This window comes from Pneumocystis jirovecii (genome assembly GCF_001477535.1).
Source record: "Pneumocystis jirovecii RU7 chromosome Unknown supercont1.22, whole genome shotgun sequence".
Lineage (NCBI taxonomy): Eukaryota > Fungi > Ascomycota > Pneumocystomycetes > Pneumocystales > Pneumocystaceae > Pneumocystis > Pneumocystis jirovecii.
The window spans coordinates 1-14,383 of NW_017264796.1; the positions used below are offsets into that span (position 1 = coordinate 1).

The 14,383-nt window shown below is 30.2% G+C and overlaps 3 protein-coding genes across 3 annotated transcripts; all 3 read left to right on the top strand.

The window, feature by feature from the left end:
* Positions 1 to 2,458: 2,458 nt before the first annotated feature.
* Positions 2,459 to 5,717, top strand: T551_03674 (uncharacterized protein; the record flags this gene model as incomplete). Its single annotated transcript, XM_018375937.1, has 2 exons — positions 2,459 to 2,540; positions 2,581 to 5,717. 2 exons carry the CDS (start codon positions 2,459 to 2,461, stop codon positions 5,715 to 5,717), a joined length of 3,219 nt encoding a protein of 1,072 aa, XP_018227850.1.
* A 1,526-nt stretch (positions 5,718 to 7,243) lies between these two features.
* T551_03675 (uncharacterized protein) lies at positions 7,244 to 10,408 on the top strand (the record flags this gene model as incomplete). Its single annotated transcript, XM_018375938.1, has 1 exon — positions 7,244 to 10,408. The coding sequence occupies one exon, from the start codon at positions 7,244 to 7,246 to the stop codon at positions 10,406 to 10,408; it is 3,165 nt and encodes a 1,054-aa protein (XP_018227851.1).
* A 523-nt stretch (positions 10,409 to 10,931) lies between these two features.
* T551_03676 (uncharacterized protein) lies at positions 10,932 to 13,943 on the top strand (the record flags this gene model as incomplete). The annotated part of the gene is made up of 1 exon (XM_018375939.1): positions 10,932 to 13,943. A coding segment is annotated over one exon (3,012 nt), but the record flags the coding sequence as incomplete, so codon positions are not given.
* Between the last annotated feature and the right edge of the window lie 440 nt (positions 13,944 to 14,383).

Here is a 14,383-nt window from a genome sequence, read left to right on the forward strand (position 1 = left end):
CATTATTTTAATAAAAGAATACTTTTTCTAGAAAAACAAATTTTATATCAACGAGTAGAAATCTTTATTTTTGCTACCATTAGTATAAAACATATAATTTCAAAAAAAAAAAAAACATTTTAAATATTTATTCTTTATATCTTTCCATATTAAATATTTTTAAATTTAGGAAAACAAAATTTTAATTAATATAAAAAGATTTTCTAAATTATAAACTCTTTTAACTTTAAATCACGTAAAAAATAATAATTATAACAAAAAATACAAAATTTTAAATAAATATTATAATAGATTACTAAACAACAAAGTAAAAAGATAAAGTATACAACACATAGAGAATATATATACAGAATTGAAAAATATATACAAAAATACAAAAAACATACAAATAAATTTAAAAACCAAATTTAACAAAAAAAAATAAAAATAAAAATTTCAGTTTAAAAAAATCATGCTTTGATTTCAAAAAAGGCTACAATTCTCTAATACATTTCAAAAAAACAAAAAAACATAACAATTTCACCAATAAAACTATTTTCCAATGAATAACGTAAGTTCAGAAAAATAAATATAAAAACATTTTTCAAAGAAGCACCTAAAATAGAATATAAAAAGAAATAAAATTCTAAAGAGATATATTTACATAAATAAAACATTTAAGAACTTATTAAAATATTCAAAAAAAAAAATTCTAGAATTCTAAAAAACAAATCTTAAATACTTATTTAAAAGCCCTGGAAATAAAGCACTTTTTTGCTCTTAGAAATATTGCAATTTAAACTACATACTATATTAGACTACAATAAATTCAAAAAAAAGACAAGTTATCACACACATCCAAGCTTTTCTTCTGATCTAACAAAACCTATACTTATACTAGCAAAAAAAATTATCTTAATAGAGATTTTTAGAAAAATAAAAGAATTCATTAATAAATACGATGAATATAAAAATGAAAAAAAATAGAACACTTTTCATAATTATTCCGCCAATTAAGTGTTCCCTCCACCTCTCAAATGAATATACAAATTTATAAATTAAAATGTTCTTGGATAATTTTTCAATTTCTATATAATATTATATAGTTTTCAAAAATTTAAAGTTTATATCTTATAAGGAAAAATTAAAAGAGGAAATGAATAAACATTTAATTAAAATATTTAAATATATAAATAACTCAAAGATAAACATGGATATAAAATTATTATTTATTTTATTTAAACCACAAAAAATATTTAAATAAAACTCAAAAACTCTTGACAAATATTTCTCTAAACAACTAAATAAAGAATTTTTTTAGTTATTTTAAAATATAAACATTTTAAATATAAAGCAATTTAAAATTTAGAATTAGATTCTGTATTATATTAATTTTATCAATAAGTATAAACTTTAACTATATTAATTAATCTAAATTTAAAAATAAATTTTGTGTCATATTCTTCAAAATACCCTTTTCTAAAAACTTATATTTTCAAAAAAAATCATAACTTGTTTTTAATCATAAAATATACTATCAATAGTTTTTACAGCTTTGATAAGACATTTTAAAACGTTTAATGATAGAATTATCATCATTAACTTTAAAATTAGTGCTAATATAAAAAGTTCAAATTTGAAGTTGAGTAATTCAATATATTCTTAATAGTGAACTATACATAAAATATTGATCTTTATTAGAAATGTTACATAAAGTAATTTAATAAAAAATTTTAATCATTAATAATACTTTTGTACAAAATAGAATAAACAATACAAAAAAACTTATTATAATCTAAATATCTAAAAAATAAGCCAAAATTCAAAATTAGTAGAAATTAATAAAAATAATTTAAATTTCAAAAACAAACAAATCCAAATAAATAAAAGTATAAATTTAGAAAAACGTAAAATTAAATGTACAAATTTAGGAAAAAGCTAAAACTATAAATACCATTTTAACCTAATATGTTTAATGTAAAAATACTAAAATCAGTAATTGGAAAATCACAGAGATCGGAGAAAAATCTCAAATTTCAGTAATCTGCACTTAGTGTACCTTACAATTTTTTAGAATTAAAATATAGAAGTTCTCAATATATAAGAGAGATAATTCAAAACAAAAAAAAAATATAATTAAAAAAACAAAATACTTTTATTAATCATCATATCTTCAATAAAACAAATTATTGTGAATTTTATGATTATATTTTTAAGCTATAAATAATTTAAAAATCAACGTTTTAAAATAAATTCAATAATCTAATAAATAGTTCAAAAATAACCAAAATAAATTATATTATACTAAATTTATCAAATTATTATGCTATAAAGATACTTACTTATTTAATTACTAAACGTCGATTATCTTAATATATCTGCGAATCATTTTTACGAATCATTTTTTATAATATCGAAGCCTTTCTGTCTATTTTGAATCACTAATTTGAAGGGGGACTTATATTCCCCCTTCCCTCATATGTTGTTATTTACCAAAACATGCATTCTTTTAGTTTTCATCAGCATAAAAAGAGTTTTTTCAGATAATAACGAAATTTTAGGTATTCTTTTTTTTTTTTTTGATTTAATTCCAATTATTAGATCTTATTCAAATATTTTCTCCTTTGCATGATGAAGATCCATTGTTTTTATACGAATTTATTAATGAGGAATATCATCATCAATTAAACAAAAAAGTTTACGACCTAAAACTTAAACTAGAAAATAATAAAAAACATTTATCTTATTATCTTGCAGCTTTTTTAACTTCGAACGACTTTCATAACAGCAACAATTGCATAACAAAACTAAAAAAACTCTGTATTAGTGAAGTAAAAATATTGAATAGTGATATTTCTCGTATTTGTAGTAATCCTCAACCACTATGTGCTTTAAATACTCAAATGTCTAGTATGGTAGAGGAAATTAAAAATCTTTTGGATAGTAAAAAAACAAATTATCATAATCGATGTAGCAAACTGCAAACAGATTGTTTTTTCTTAGGACAACACTATCCAGATCTTTCTACAAAATGCGATAAACTAAAAGAATATTGTTATAATGAGGCCCGCATGGAAATAACAAAAGTAATTATGAATAGGTTTTTGAAAGAAACACATAATTACTCTTCTTGTTTAGAAAAACTCAAAGGAAAATGTCTATTATTTAGTCATCAAAGTCCAGAGTTTTTTAGTTTATGTATTAATAGTTCTAATATTTGTAAAAAAATTATTTCAGAAACTAAAGAGAATTGTCAAAATCTTCAAAATCAATTTTTATTGAAACATATAGAAACAACATATCAGAACTGCATGGTTTGGTTAAAAAAATGCTATTATAACGTTTTGGATTGTCGAAATATTTATCATATGTGCCGTTTATTTCAAACAAATTGTGCAGAAAATGGTTTTTTTTTCAATTTTAACATTAATTATGATTTTAATCTTAAAAATTTACCTATCGATGTTGACGAAAACACAATTCAATACGGCTATGAAAAGTTAAATCAATTAGGTATTTATATTGATAAAATGCCATTACTTCCGAATGAAGTAGTTGCTAGTATTTTAATTCAACGTGTTAATGCACAAGCCAATGAGTGCGAAAAAGAATTAAATAAAAAATGCCCTTTAGCAGGTTATTTAGATGTTTTTAAAAATGTATGTAATAAAACTAACAGTAAACATGATGTTTGCACAAAGATATATTATAATAGTCAATACTATTTTAGATCTTATTTAAGAAAAATCAATGATAATAATTTTTTATCAATTCCACAAAGTTTTTTTTCAAAAAAATCTGTGGAATACTTACCACTATGTTATTTTTTTAATAAACAATTTAATACCTGGGTCAAAAATGATTTCTGTAGAACAGTACGGCTTACCTGTTATCAAACAGATTTAGAAACAGAAACTGATATGATTTTAATAAGGAAATTAAATGAAAAAATAGGCTCAATAGATTATGGATCTTCGGGTTATAGCCTAACTAAGAATTGCAAAGCGCGTCTTTCTCTAATATGTAAAGAAGTTATGTATTACAATTATTATATACTACGCAAATGTTTGCATCTACAAGAAACGTGTACAAAATTAACACTCCTTGTTGATAAGAAATGTGATAAATTAGGAGAGACTCTAAAAAAGATGAATGAGTATACAATTACTTCTTGTAGAAAGCAAAGAAAAGAATGCGATAATTTGAAATTATGTTCAACATCTATTGTAAGTTTATGTCGAAACCTCAAAAGATACTGCAGTGATATGGATGAACTTAACAAGATAAGATTAGAAATACTGAAAAATAGTAGCGTTTTATTACAAAGTCTGCCAATTTGTGTCAGTCATCTTGAAAGCTATTGTTCAAAAAATCGTCTACGTTATACTTATATGTGTACTAATATATTAAAGGCATGTAAAGAAATACTCAATGAGATGAAGGAAGATTGTGGAAAATTATTACGACATATTGATAATTATAAAAAATTTCTTAATAGAGTATCTTATACAACTTATAGTCCTTGTCCTCATCTCATGCATTACTGTGTTTTGTATATAGGGGCTTGTCCTTCTTTGAATAGTCTCTGTTCTAAAATTGCTGAAAAGTGTAATGCTGTATCAGAAAAAACTAAGGATCTTAGTGCATTAGCTAAGGCATTTGGAGGAATATCTAGTATTTCTGAATGTAAAGAAAAAATGAAAGAATGCAAAAATTCTACAGACCAAAAGAAAAAACAACAGTGCAACAGCTCTATTCAATGTGAAACTTTAATATCATATTTAGAAAAAATATGTGATACACTCGCATTAAAAGCATTTATATATTATTATACTAAATTTGATTCTAGCACAGAGTGTAAAAAAATAAAATCTTTATGTTCATCTATAGGGTCTTCTTGTTCTGGGATTAACAATAGAGTTTCTTATGTATGCAGTAATCTTACTGTTAAATGCAAGCCACCATCACCACCACCACTACCGCCACCACCGCCACCGCCACCGCCACCGCCACCACAACCACAACCACAACCACAACCACCAGTACCACCAGTACCACCAGTACCATCACCACCAGTACCATCGCCACCAGTACCACCACCACCAGTACCACCACCACCAGTACCACCACTACCAGTACCACAACCGCAGCCACCAAAACCACCACAACCACAACCACATCCACAGCCACCACCGCCACTACCAAAGCCATCAGAACCAAAACCATCAAAACCAAAACCAAAACCGACAAATTCAACTACAAGCTTAACTACAAGTTTACCGACTACAGATTCATCACCTGCAGCTCCGCCAACTACATCAAGCTCACCGACTACACATATACCAACTACAGACACATCGGATATATACACGTCAATTACAGGCACATTGGAGACAAGTACATTAGATACAGACACATTAATTACAGATACATCTACAGACACATCTACAGACACATTTACAGAGACATCTACAGACACATCTATAGACACATCTACACATGCATCTACACGTACATCTACAGACACATCTACACGTACATCTGCACGCACATCTACACGCACATCTAAAGATACATCGATTACACGTTCATCAACATCCACACATTCAAGACATAAACCAACAATATCACCAAGTGACCATGGAGAAGGCTATGGACTCAAAGCACAGGGATTACAAATGATAAAATTGATTTTGGAAATTGTAGGAATAATATTGGGACTATGGATAATTATTTAAAATTAAAACAATATATATTTACTAATATTTTTGTGGGGCATTTTTGACGATAATTATGTAAAACTAATGATTATTCATAAGATTTATTTAAATATTTTTGGAAAATAAATATAAAAATTACTATTTTGTAGATATCAGGCTACTTAATGAATCGTAATTTTTGGGAAATTGATATTTAATGGTTAATCATAGTTTAAAAGACGATTTTTTTATTTTGCAATTCATCTCTGGTAAAGCTATGGGAAATATAAATACAACTAAGTATATTGGATATATTTATTTATTTATTCTCTAAAACTATTATCTCTTTTAAAAAACATCCTTTTTGTAAATTAACCTAACTTTTTGATAATCAAAATTTAGATTTTAAGGATCAACATTTTCTTATACTAAAAAACTATTTTGTATAATAGAACAAAATACCTTTAACAGTCTTAAAAACATAATATCAATATAGAAAGAAAAATTAAAAAATACCATAAATTTAATAATATAAAATTCAAAGTATATAAAAAATTAAAAAGTTTAATAAATATCTAAATTTCCAAAATAAAACAATTTAAGAATACACAAATTTAGAAATAAAACTATAAGCCGTAAATTTAAATTGAAAATGAATTTCTTAAAACTAGTCAAATTGTATAAAATTTGTTAGTGTAAAAAATATGCAAAAAACATGTATAAATAATTAAAAAAACAGTCTTAAAATTAAAAACTAATAAAATACTTGAAAACATCAATATTTTTTTAAAAAATAATTATCATTAATTGAAAAGTATTTTTATAATTTAAATTCTAAAAACAAAAAGTATGAAAAAATATAAGAACTGTATAGTTTTGAATTTAGATTTTGACATGATAAAACTAAGTACAAAAAATAAGTAAAAAATAAAGATATGTAAAATAGTTTTAGACAAAAAATAAAATTGGAATAAAAAAATCTAAAATAACGATATTTTTTATACATAAAAATATTTACATAAAAATATTGAATCAAGAAAAACGAAAAATACGATAATCTTAAAAATGAGATTATAGCTAGCTTTAATAGAACTAAAAAATCTATTAATAATATTAACACATGTATATTGAATGAAGAATTTTATTTAAAAAAAAAACCATTATAACTGTCATGTTCGATATATACTCTACAGAAAATTTTCTGATTTTTCTAATATTTATGATGATATAAACAAACAATGTTATAAAGAATTCCTACATAGTTTTCCCATATTTTTTTAATTGCCTTGATTTCTCGTTTATATCCTTTTATATTCTACTTTTTATCTATTCAGGTTTTACGATTACCTCACATTTACCCCGCATTTACCCCACACAAATTTAAATACGTGTAGTAAAGCATGTATCACAATAATTATATGGACACACTAAAGATATACTTCAGCACACACTATACCTGTTTCATCACAGAATTTACTTGAAAACTCTATAATTAATTAGAAATAATTTAATATTCAAATTTGAAGACATGGCTTTAACACCTAACATGCAACCGAAACACGTTAATGGAAACTCAAACTCAGCCACACACCACAGCGCAGCCCACCCCCGTCAGGCACGGCTTGGCGCGGGCGGTGGCGCGGGCGGTTAAGCGGCAGGCAGCAGGGGCACAGAATAGTTTTGATGAGGAGCATGTTTTAGCTTTAATTCTGAATAAAGACTTGGAAAAAACAAAATGTATAGAAAAATTGAAAAAATATTGCCAAGAATTAAATGAAGTAAATCTAAAAATAGAACAAGTACACGAAAAATTAAAAGATTTTTGTGATAATGGAAAAGCAGATACAAAATGTCAAAGTCTACAAACCAAAGTTATGGGAAAATGTACAGATTTTAAAACAAAAAAGTTAGAACCAGCATTAAAGGATCCATCAGATGATAATTGCAAAGAGAATGAACGACAATGCCTATTTTTGGAAGGAGCGTGTCCAAATGAACTTAAAGAGAAATGTAGCGAACTAAGAAATAAATGTTACCAGAGAAAACGTGACGGAGTAGCAGAAGAAGTCCTTTTGAGGGCACTTCATGGGGATTTAGAAAACACAACTGAATGCGAAAAGAAAATCAAAAATGTTTGCCCAAAAATAGGCCAAGAAAGTGATGAGTTGACAATGTTATGTCTTGATCAACAAGCAACATGCGTAAGTCTTGTAGCAAAAGGAAAAAGTAAGTGTAGTGTTTTGAAACAAAAAGTCGAAGAAGCACTTAAGGAGAAAAATGAACTACGAGGAAAATGTCTACCATTACTTGAGCAATGTTACTTTCACAGAGGGAACTGCAAAAAAGATGCATCACAATGCAAACCTCAAAATAAAGACTGCGAGGACTATCTACCAAAATGTGATGAATTAGCAAAAGAATGTGGAAAAAAGGGCGTCATTTATATACATCCAGGGCCCGATTTCGATCCAACTAAGCCAGAGCCTACAGTAGCAGAGGACATAGGGCTAGAAGAGCTTTATAAGAGGGCAGAGGAGGATGGAGTTTTTATTGGAAGACAACAAGTAAGAGATGCGACAGCTTTGTTGGCGTTGTTGGTTAAAAAAGATAATACCGGAAATAATGATATCGGAAAAAAATGTAATGAGATTCTCGAAAATAAATGCAAAAACTCTCATGAACATGAGGCCTTGGAAAAACTATGTGCAAAAAATGCTGCAAATAACATTGGAAAGGAAAAGTGCAAAGAATTGGAGGAAGATATTAAAAAAACATGTAATATTTTCGCGTCAAAGCTTATAAATAATCATCTTTTTGATCCAAAAAAAGGAAATAATGGAATTATTGGATGGGGAGGATTGCCAACATTCCTTAGCAACGAAGATTGTACAAAATTAGAGTCCTATTGTTTCTATTTTGAAAAAAAATGTCAAGATGGCGAAAAATCATGTGCGAATGTAAGGGCAGCGTGTTATAAGAGAGGGCTTGATGCACGGGCAAATAAAGTGCTGCAAGAAAATATGCGAGGAATGTTACATGGTTCAAACAAAAGCTGGCTTGAAAAGTTTCAACAAGAATTAGTAAAAGTATGCAAGGAACTAAAAGAAAATAAAGAAAATTTCCCAAACGATGAACTATTTGCTCTGTGTGTACAGCCAGCAAAAGCAGCCCGGTTGCTTACACATGATCTTCGAATGAAAACTATCTTTTTACGACAACAGTTGGATAAAAGGCGAGATTTTCCGACAGACAAGGACTGCAAAGAATTAGGGAGAAAATGTCAAGATTTAGGAGAGGATTCAAAAGAAATTACGTGGCCATGTCATACATTGGAGCAGCAATGTAATCGTTTAGGAACTACAGAAATTTTAAAACAGGTTTTACTAGATGAACACAAGGATACTTTGAAAGATCAAGAAAGTTGTGTAAAATATCTAAAAGAAAAGTGTAATAAATGGTCTAGAAGAGGCGATGACCGTTTCTCTTTTGTATGTGTCTTCCAAAATGCTACGTGTGAGCTGATGGTAAAAGACGTACAAGATAGGTGCAAAGTATTCAAAGAAAATATAGAGAATTCAAAAATCATTGGATTTCTTAAAAATAACACGGATAAAATAACAAGATTAGCAAATGTTTGCCCATTTTGGGACCCATATTGTGATAAATTTTCGCCTAATTGTCTAGATCTTTTAAAAAAGGATACTTGTACAAAAATTAAAAAACATTGTAAACCATTTTATGAAAGAAAAGCCTTGGAAGACTCTCTCAAGGTTGAACTTCGAGGAAAGTTGAATAAGAAAAATGAATGTACTACAGCATTAGAAGGATATTGTACAATAGCAGGAAACGTAAATAATGCGTCAATCAAAAGTTTATGTAAAGATACTACTGATAACAAGTCTAAAAAGGATGACAATAAAGTTAGAGAAGAGCTCTGTGAGAAATTAGTGGAAGAAGTGAAAGAACAATGTAAAACATTACCAACAGAATTAGAACAACCAGAAAAAGATTTACAAGAAGATTATAAGACATATAAGGAACTTAAGAAACAGGCAGAAGAAGCAATGAACAAGTCCAATCTTGTATTATCACTCGTTAAGAAAAACGAAAGTAATGCATCAAAAGGTAATAGTAAGGATAAGAAGAATGCTGTTTCAAACGAGCAAGATACCACAAAACATGCGAAAATACTACGGAGAGAAGTTAAGGATGTATCGGTAACGGAATCGGAAGTTAAAGCATTTGATTTGACAGCAGAAGTATTAGGAAGATATATAGATTTAAAGGAAAAATGTAATAAATTGACCTCAGATTGCGGGATTAAAGACGATTGCGATGCTTTAAAAAGTGTGTGTAAAAAGATACAAGGAGTATGTTCGAAATTAGAACCACTGAAAGTGAAGCCACACGAAACAGTAACAAAAACAAATATAACCACGGTCACAGAAACAGTCAAAGAAGCAGAAAAAACAGGAGATAGCGAAAAATGCAAATCTCTCAGCACAACAGACACATGGGTTACACAGACATCGACACACACAAGCACGTCTACCATCACATCTACGATTACATCAAAAATAACACTCACATCAACGAGGCGTTGCAAACCAACCAAGTGTACGACAGGGGATGATGCAGAGGACGTGAAGCCGAGTGAGGGATTGAAGATGAGTGGGTGGAGCGTGATGAGGGGGGTGATATTAGCAATGATGATTTCGTTCATGATTTAGAAAGCAAATGAGCAAAATTTAATGATGAGCATGTATATTTAGTAAATAAACGAGCAGGGTAGGACAGGAAAGAGTAAAGTAGATTGAGTCATCTCTTCAGCATCAATTGAAAGTGCATTACACATGAAATCACGTGTTCCCTATCTAATTGATCACTATTCTTTGTTTAAATAGCCTTTATTTCTCGTTTATGTCCTTTTATATTCTACTTTTTATCTATTCAAGTTTTACGATTACCCCACATTTACCCCACATTTACCCCGCATTTACCCCACACAAATTTAAATACGTGTAGTAAAGCATGTATCACAATAATTGTATGGACACACTAAAGATATACTTCAGCACACACTATACCTCTGTTTCATCACAGAATTTACTTGAACTCCCTTAAAATTAATTAAGGATAATTTAATATTTAAATTTAATATGGAAACGAATCTCTTCAATTTTTGCAGTCAAAACACATTAACTCAAACTCAAACTCAAAACACACACCACAGCACAGCTCACCCCCGTCAGGCACAGCTTGGCGCGGGCGGTGGCGCGGGCGGTTAAGCGGAGGGCTGCAGCAGCGCAAAAAGCTAGTGTATATGAAGATGAAGAAATTCTTTTTGCTTTAATTGCAGGAAAAGATTATAATGATGACAGTAAATGCAAAAAAAAATTAGAAGAATATTGTCAAGGGCTGGAAAATGCTTCATTAAAAAAAAAAGAAATACATGGGAAACTTGAAAGCTTTTGTAAAAATGGTGAAGCAGCAAAAAAATGCACAGAATTAAAGGACAAAGTTCAGGAAAAATGCACTATATTTAAAACAAAACTTCAAGCAGCAGCTGTAAAAGAAACTTCAGCTTTGAGAGATGAGGATTGCAAAGAGAATGAACAACAATGCCTATTTTTGGAGGGAGCGTGTCCAATAGATCTTAAAGAAAACTGTAACACATTGAGAAGTAAATGTTATCAAAAAAAACGCGAAGAAGTGGCAGAAAAAGCTCTTTTAAGAGCGCTTAATGGTGATCTTAAAGATAAAAATACATGTGAAAAAAAGCTCAAGGAACTTTGTCCAAAATTGGGTCAAGAAAGTGATGAATTAGCGCAAAAGTGTTTTGATACGGACTCTGCATGTAAATCTTTAGTAAAAGAAGCAGAAGAAAAGTGTAAATCTTTAAAGAAAAAAATAGAGGACGTATTAAAACTTAATGAACAGTTGCAAAAAAAAGGGCATTCTTTACTTGAAGAATGCCATTTTCACAATAAGAATTGCGAAACAGAAAAACCAAATTGTAGTGGCTTAAAGAAAAAATGTAAAAATCTAGGGATAATTTATATACCGCCAGGTTCAAAATTTGATCCCACAAGACCAGAGGCTACTCTAGCAGAAAAAATAGGTTTGGAAGAACTTTATAAGGAAACAACAGCACATGGAGTTGTAATTCGAAGAGCACTGGAAAGAGATATTGTTGATCTATTAGTATTTCTGTCAGGAAGTGATCCTTTTAATGAAGCTCAATGCGAGAATGTACTCAATAACAAATGTAAATTTTTTGGGTATTTAACAGATGATTTAAAAGAATTATGTGAAAATAAAACCATTTATAAAGATAAATGTAAAGAATTTAAAGAGGAATTTGAAGAAAAGAAGACTGTTTTAACTGCAGAGCTTGAAAACAAACGATTTGAAGATAAAATTACATTATGGAGCGAATTACCAAGGTTCCTTACTGAAAATGACTGCACGAGATTACAATCAGACTGTTTTTATTTTAAAAGTCAAACATCTTTTGATAAACAGTGTAAGAATGTTAAGGCTGCATGTTATAAAAAAGGCCTTGATGCACTAGCAAATCAAATATTACAAGACAAAATGAGAGGAAAATTTCATAATAGAGATGGGGAATGGCTTAAAATACTTCAAAAAGAACTAGTAAAGGCATGCGTGGCTCTAAAAGAAAAAAGTGACCACTTATTTGTATTGTGCGTACAACCAACAGAAGGTGCCCTTATAGTATTAACAGATTTACATATGAGGACAAACTTGTTGCAGAGAGATTTAAATGAGAAACGGGATTTTCCTACAAAGCAGGATTGCAGGGAATTATTGAAGAAATGTCAAGATTTAGAACAAGATTCAGAAGAAATCAAATGGCCCTGCCGTACGTTGAGACACCATTGCAATAGGCTAGATATTGCTGAACAATTGGAAGAGAGATTGTTGGAAGGAAAAGTGAAGGATTTGGACAAGTTGGATTCATGTTTAAAAAATTTGGGAGAACAATGTCATAAATGGAGTAGAAGGGGAAGAACGCAGTTTGCATTCGCATGTGTAGCACTGAATACTACTTGCAAGATTCTTACAGAAAGTGTGGACTCTAAATGTACTACATTAGGAGCACGCATGAAAATAAGTAGTGTTCTGGATAAAGCGAAAGAAAAAAATACAATGGAAGAAACATGCGATTCTTGGGAACCCTATTGCAAAAAATTCATGTCAAGTTGCCAGAATCTAACTGCTAGTGGTGGAAAGTGTAAGGAACTTAATGAAGTGTGTAAATCATTCATCGAAAGGAGGGAATTGGAACTGAAAGTAGTTGACCAATTGAAGGGTCATTTGGACACAAAAGAAAAATGTAAGGGGGAGCTTGACAAATACTGCACACAATGGGCGAATGCAAGCAATGGGCTTGAAACTTTGTGCAAAGAAAATGGTAAGAAGGATAATCAAGTTAGGGAAGAGCTTTGCAAGAAATTAGTAGAACAAGTAAAAAAGCAATGTTCTGGATTACAGAAAAAACTTACAGAAGCCAGTAAAGAGCTGGAAAAGAAAGCTAGTGAATATGAGGATATCAAAAAAAAAGCAGAAGATGCAATGAAAAAAGCAAGTCTTGTTTTATCAAAAGCAAAAGTAGAAAACAATAAATCGGAAAACGAAGTTGTGCCTAGTGCACCAGCTGTACCTAGTGGAAAAGACACGAAGCCGTTTAGACTTATAAGAAGAGATGCAACAGCGAAGGTAACAGAAGACGAAGCGAAAGCATTTGATTTGGTTGCACAAGCATTTGGACTCTATGTAGAATTAAGGGAGATATGCCATGATTTACTAAAAAGATGCGGATTTAAAAAGGAATGTGATTGTGAAGATTCATGCAAAACGATAGAAAATAAATGCCATGGATTGAAACCACTGGAAGTAAAACCATACGAAATAGCAACTAAAAACATAACAACCACAACTACAACCACAACGACAACAACAACAACCGTTAAAGACGCAAAGGTAACAGACTGCCAGTCTCTGCAAACGACAGACACGTGGGTCACAAAGACGTCGACCCATACTAGCACATCCACAACTACATCTACGGTCACATCGAGAATAACGTTGACCTCAACGAGGCGGTGTAAGCCTACGAAGTGCACGACAGGAGAGGAGGATGAAGCAGGGGAAGTGAAGCCGAGTGAGGGATTAAGGGTGAGCGGGTGGAATGTGATGAGGGGGGTGCTAGTGGTAATGATGATTTCATTCATGATTTAAAAAGCAAATGGGCAGGATTTAATAATGGGCATGTATATTTACTAGATGAATGAGGATAGGGCAGGAAAGAGTAGATATGATCTCTTCAGCATCAATTGAAAGTGCATTACACATAAAGTAGCGTGTTCCCTGTGCAAATAGCATGTATTGCCCGGATGAGTGGCCGCTGTTTGTTGTGCCATGTCGTTATCAGTGCATTCAGCGCCTACCCCGGATTTGCCCCACATGGAGTCGAGGTGAGATGCAGTGATGGAGAGATGATGGGATAGAACAATGGGGGGAGTGGGGGGAGTGGGGGTTGATGAGTGGAGTTGAAGTTTGTGAAAGTTGATATAGGCGTTGACAGGGCGTTGACAGAAGCGTTGACAGAAGCATTGATATAAGAATTGATATAAGAATTGATAGAAATTAGTGTTTAGAAAGATTTCCATAGTGTATTT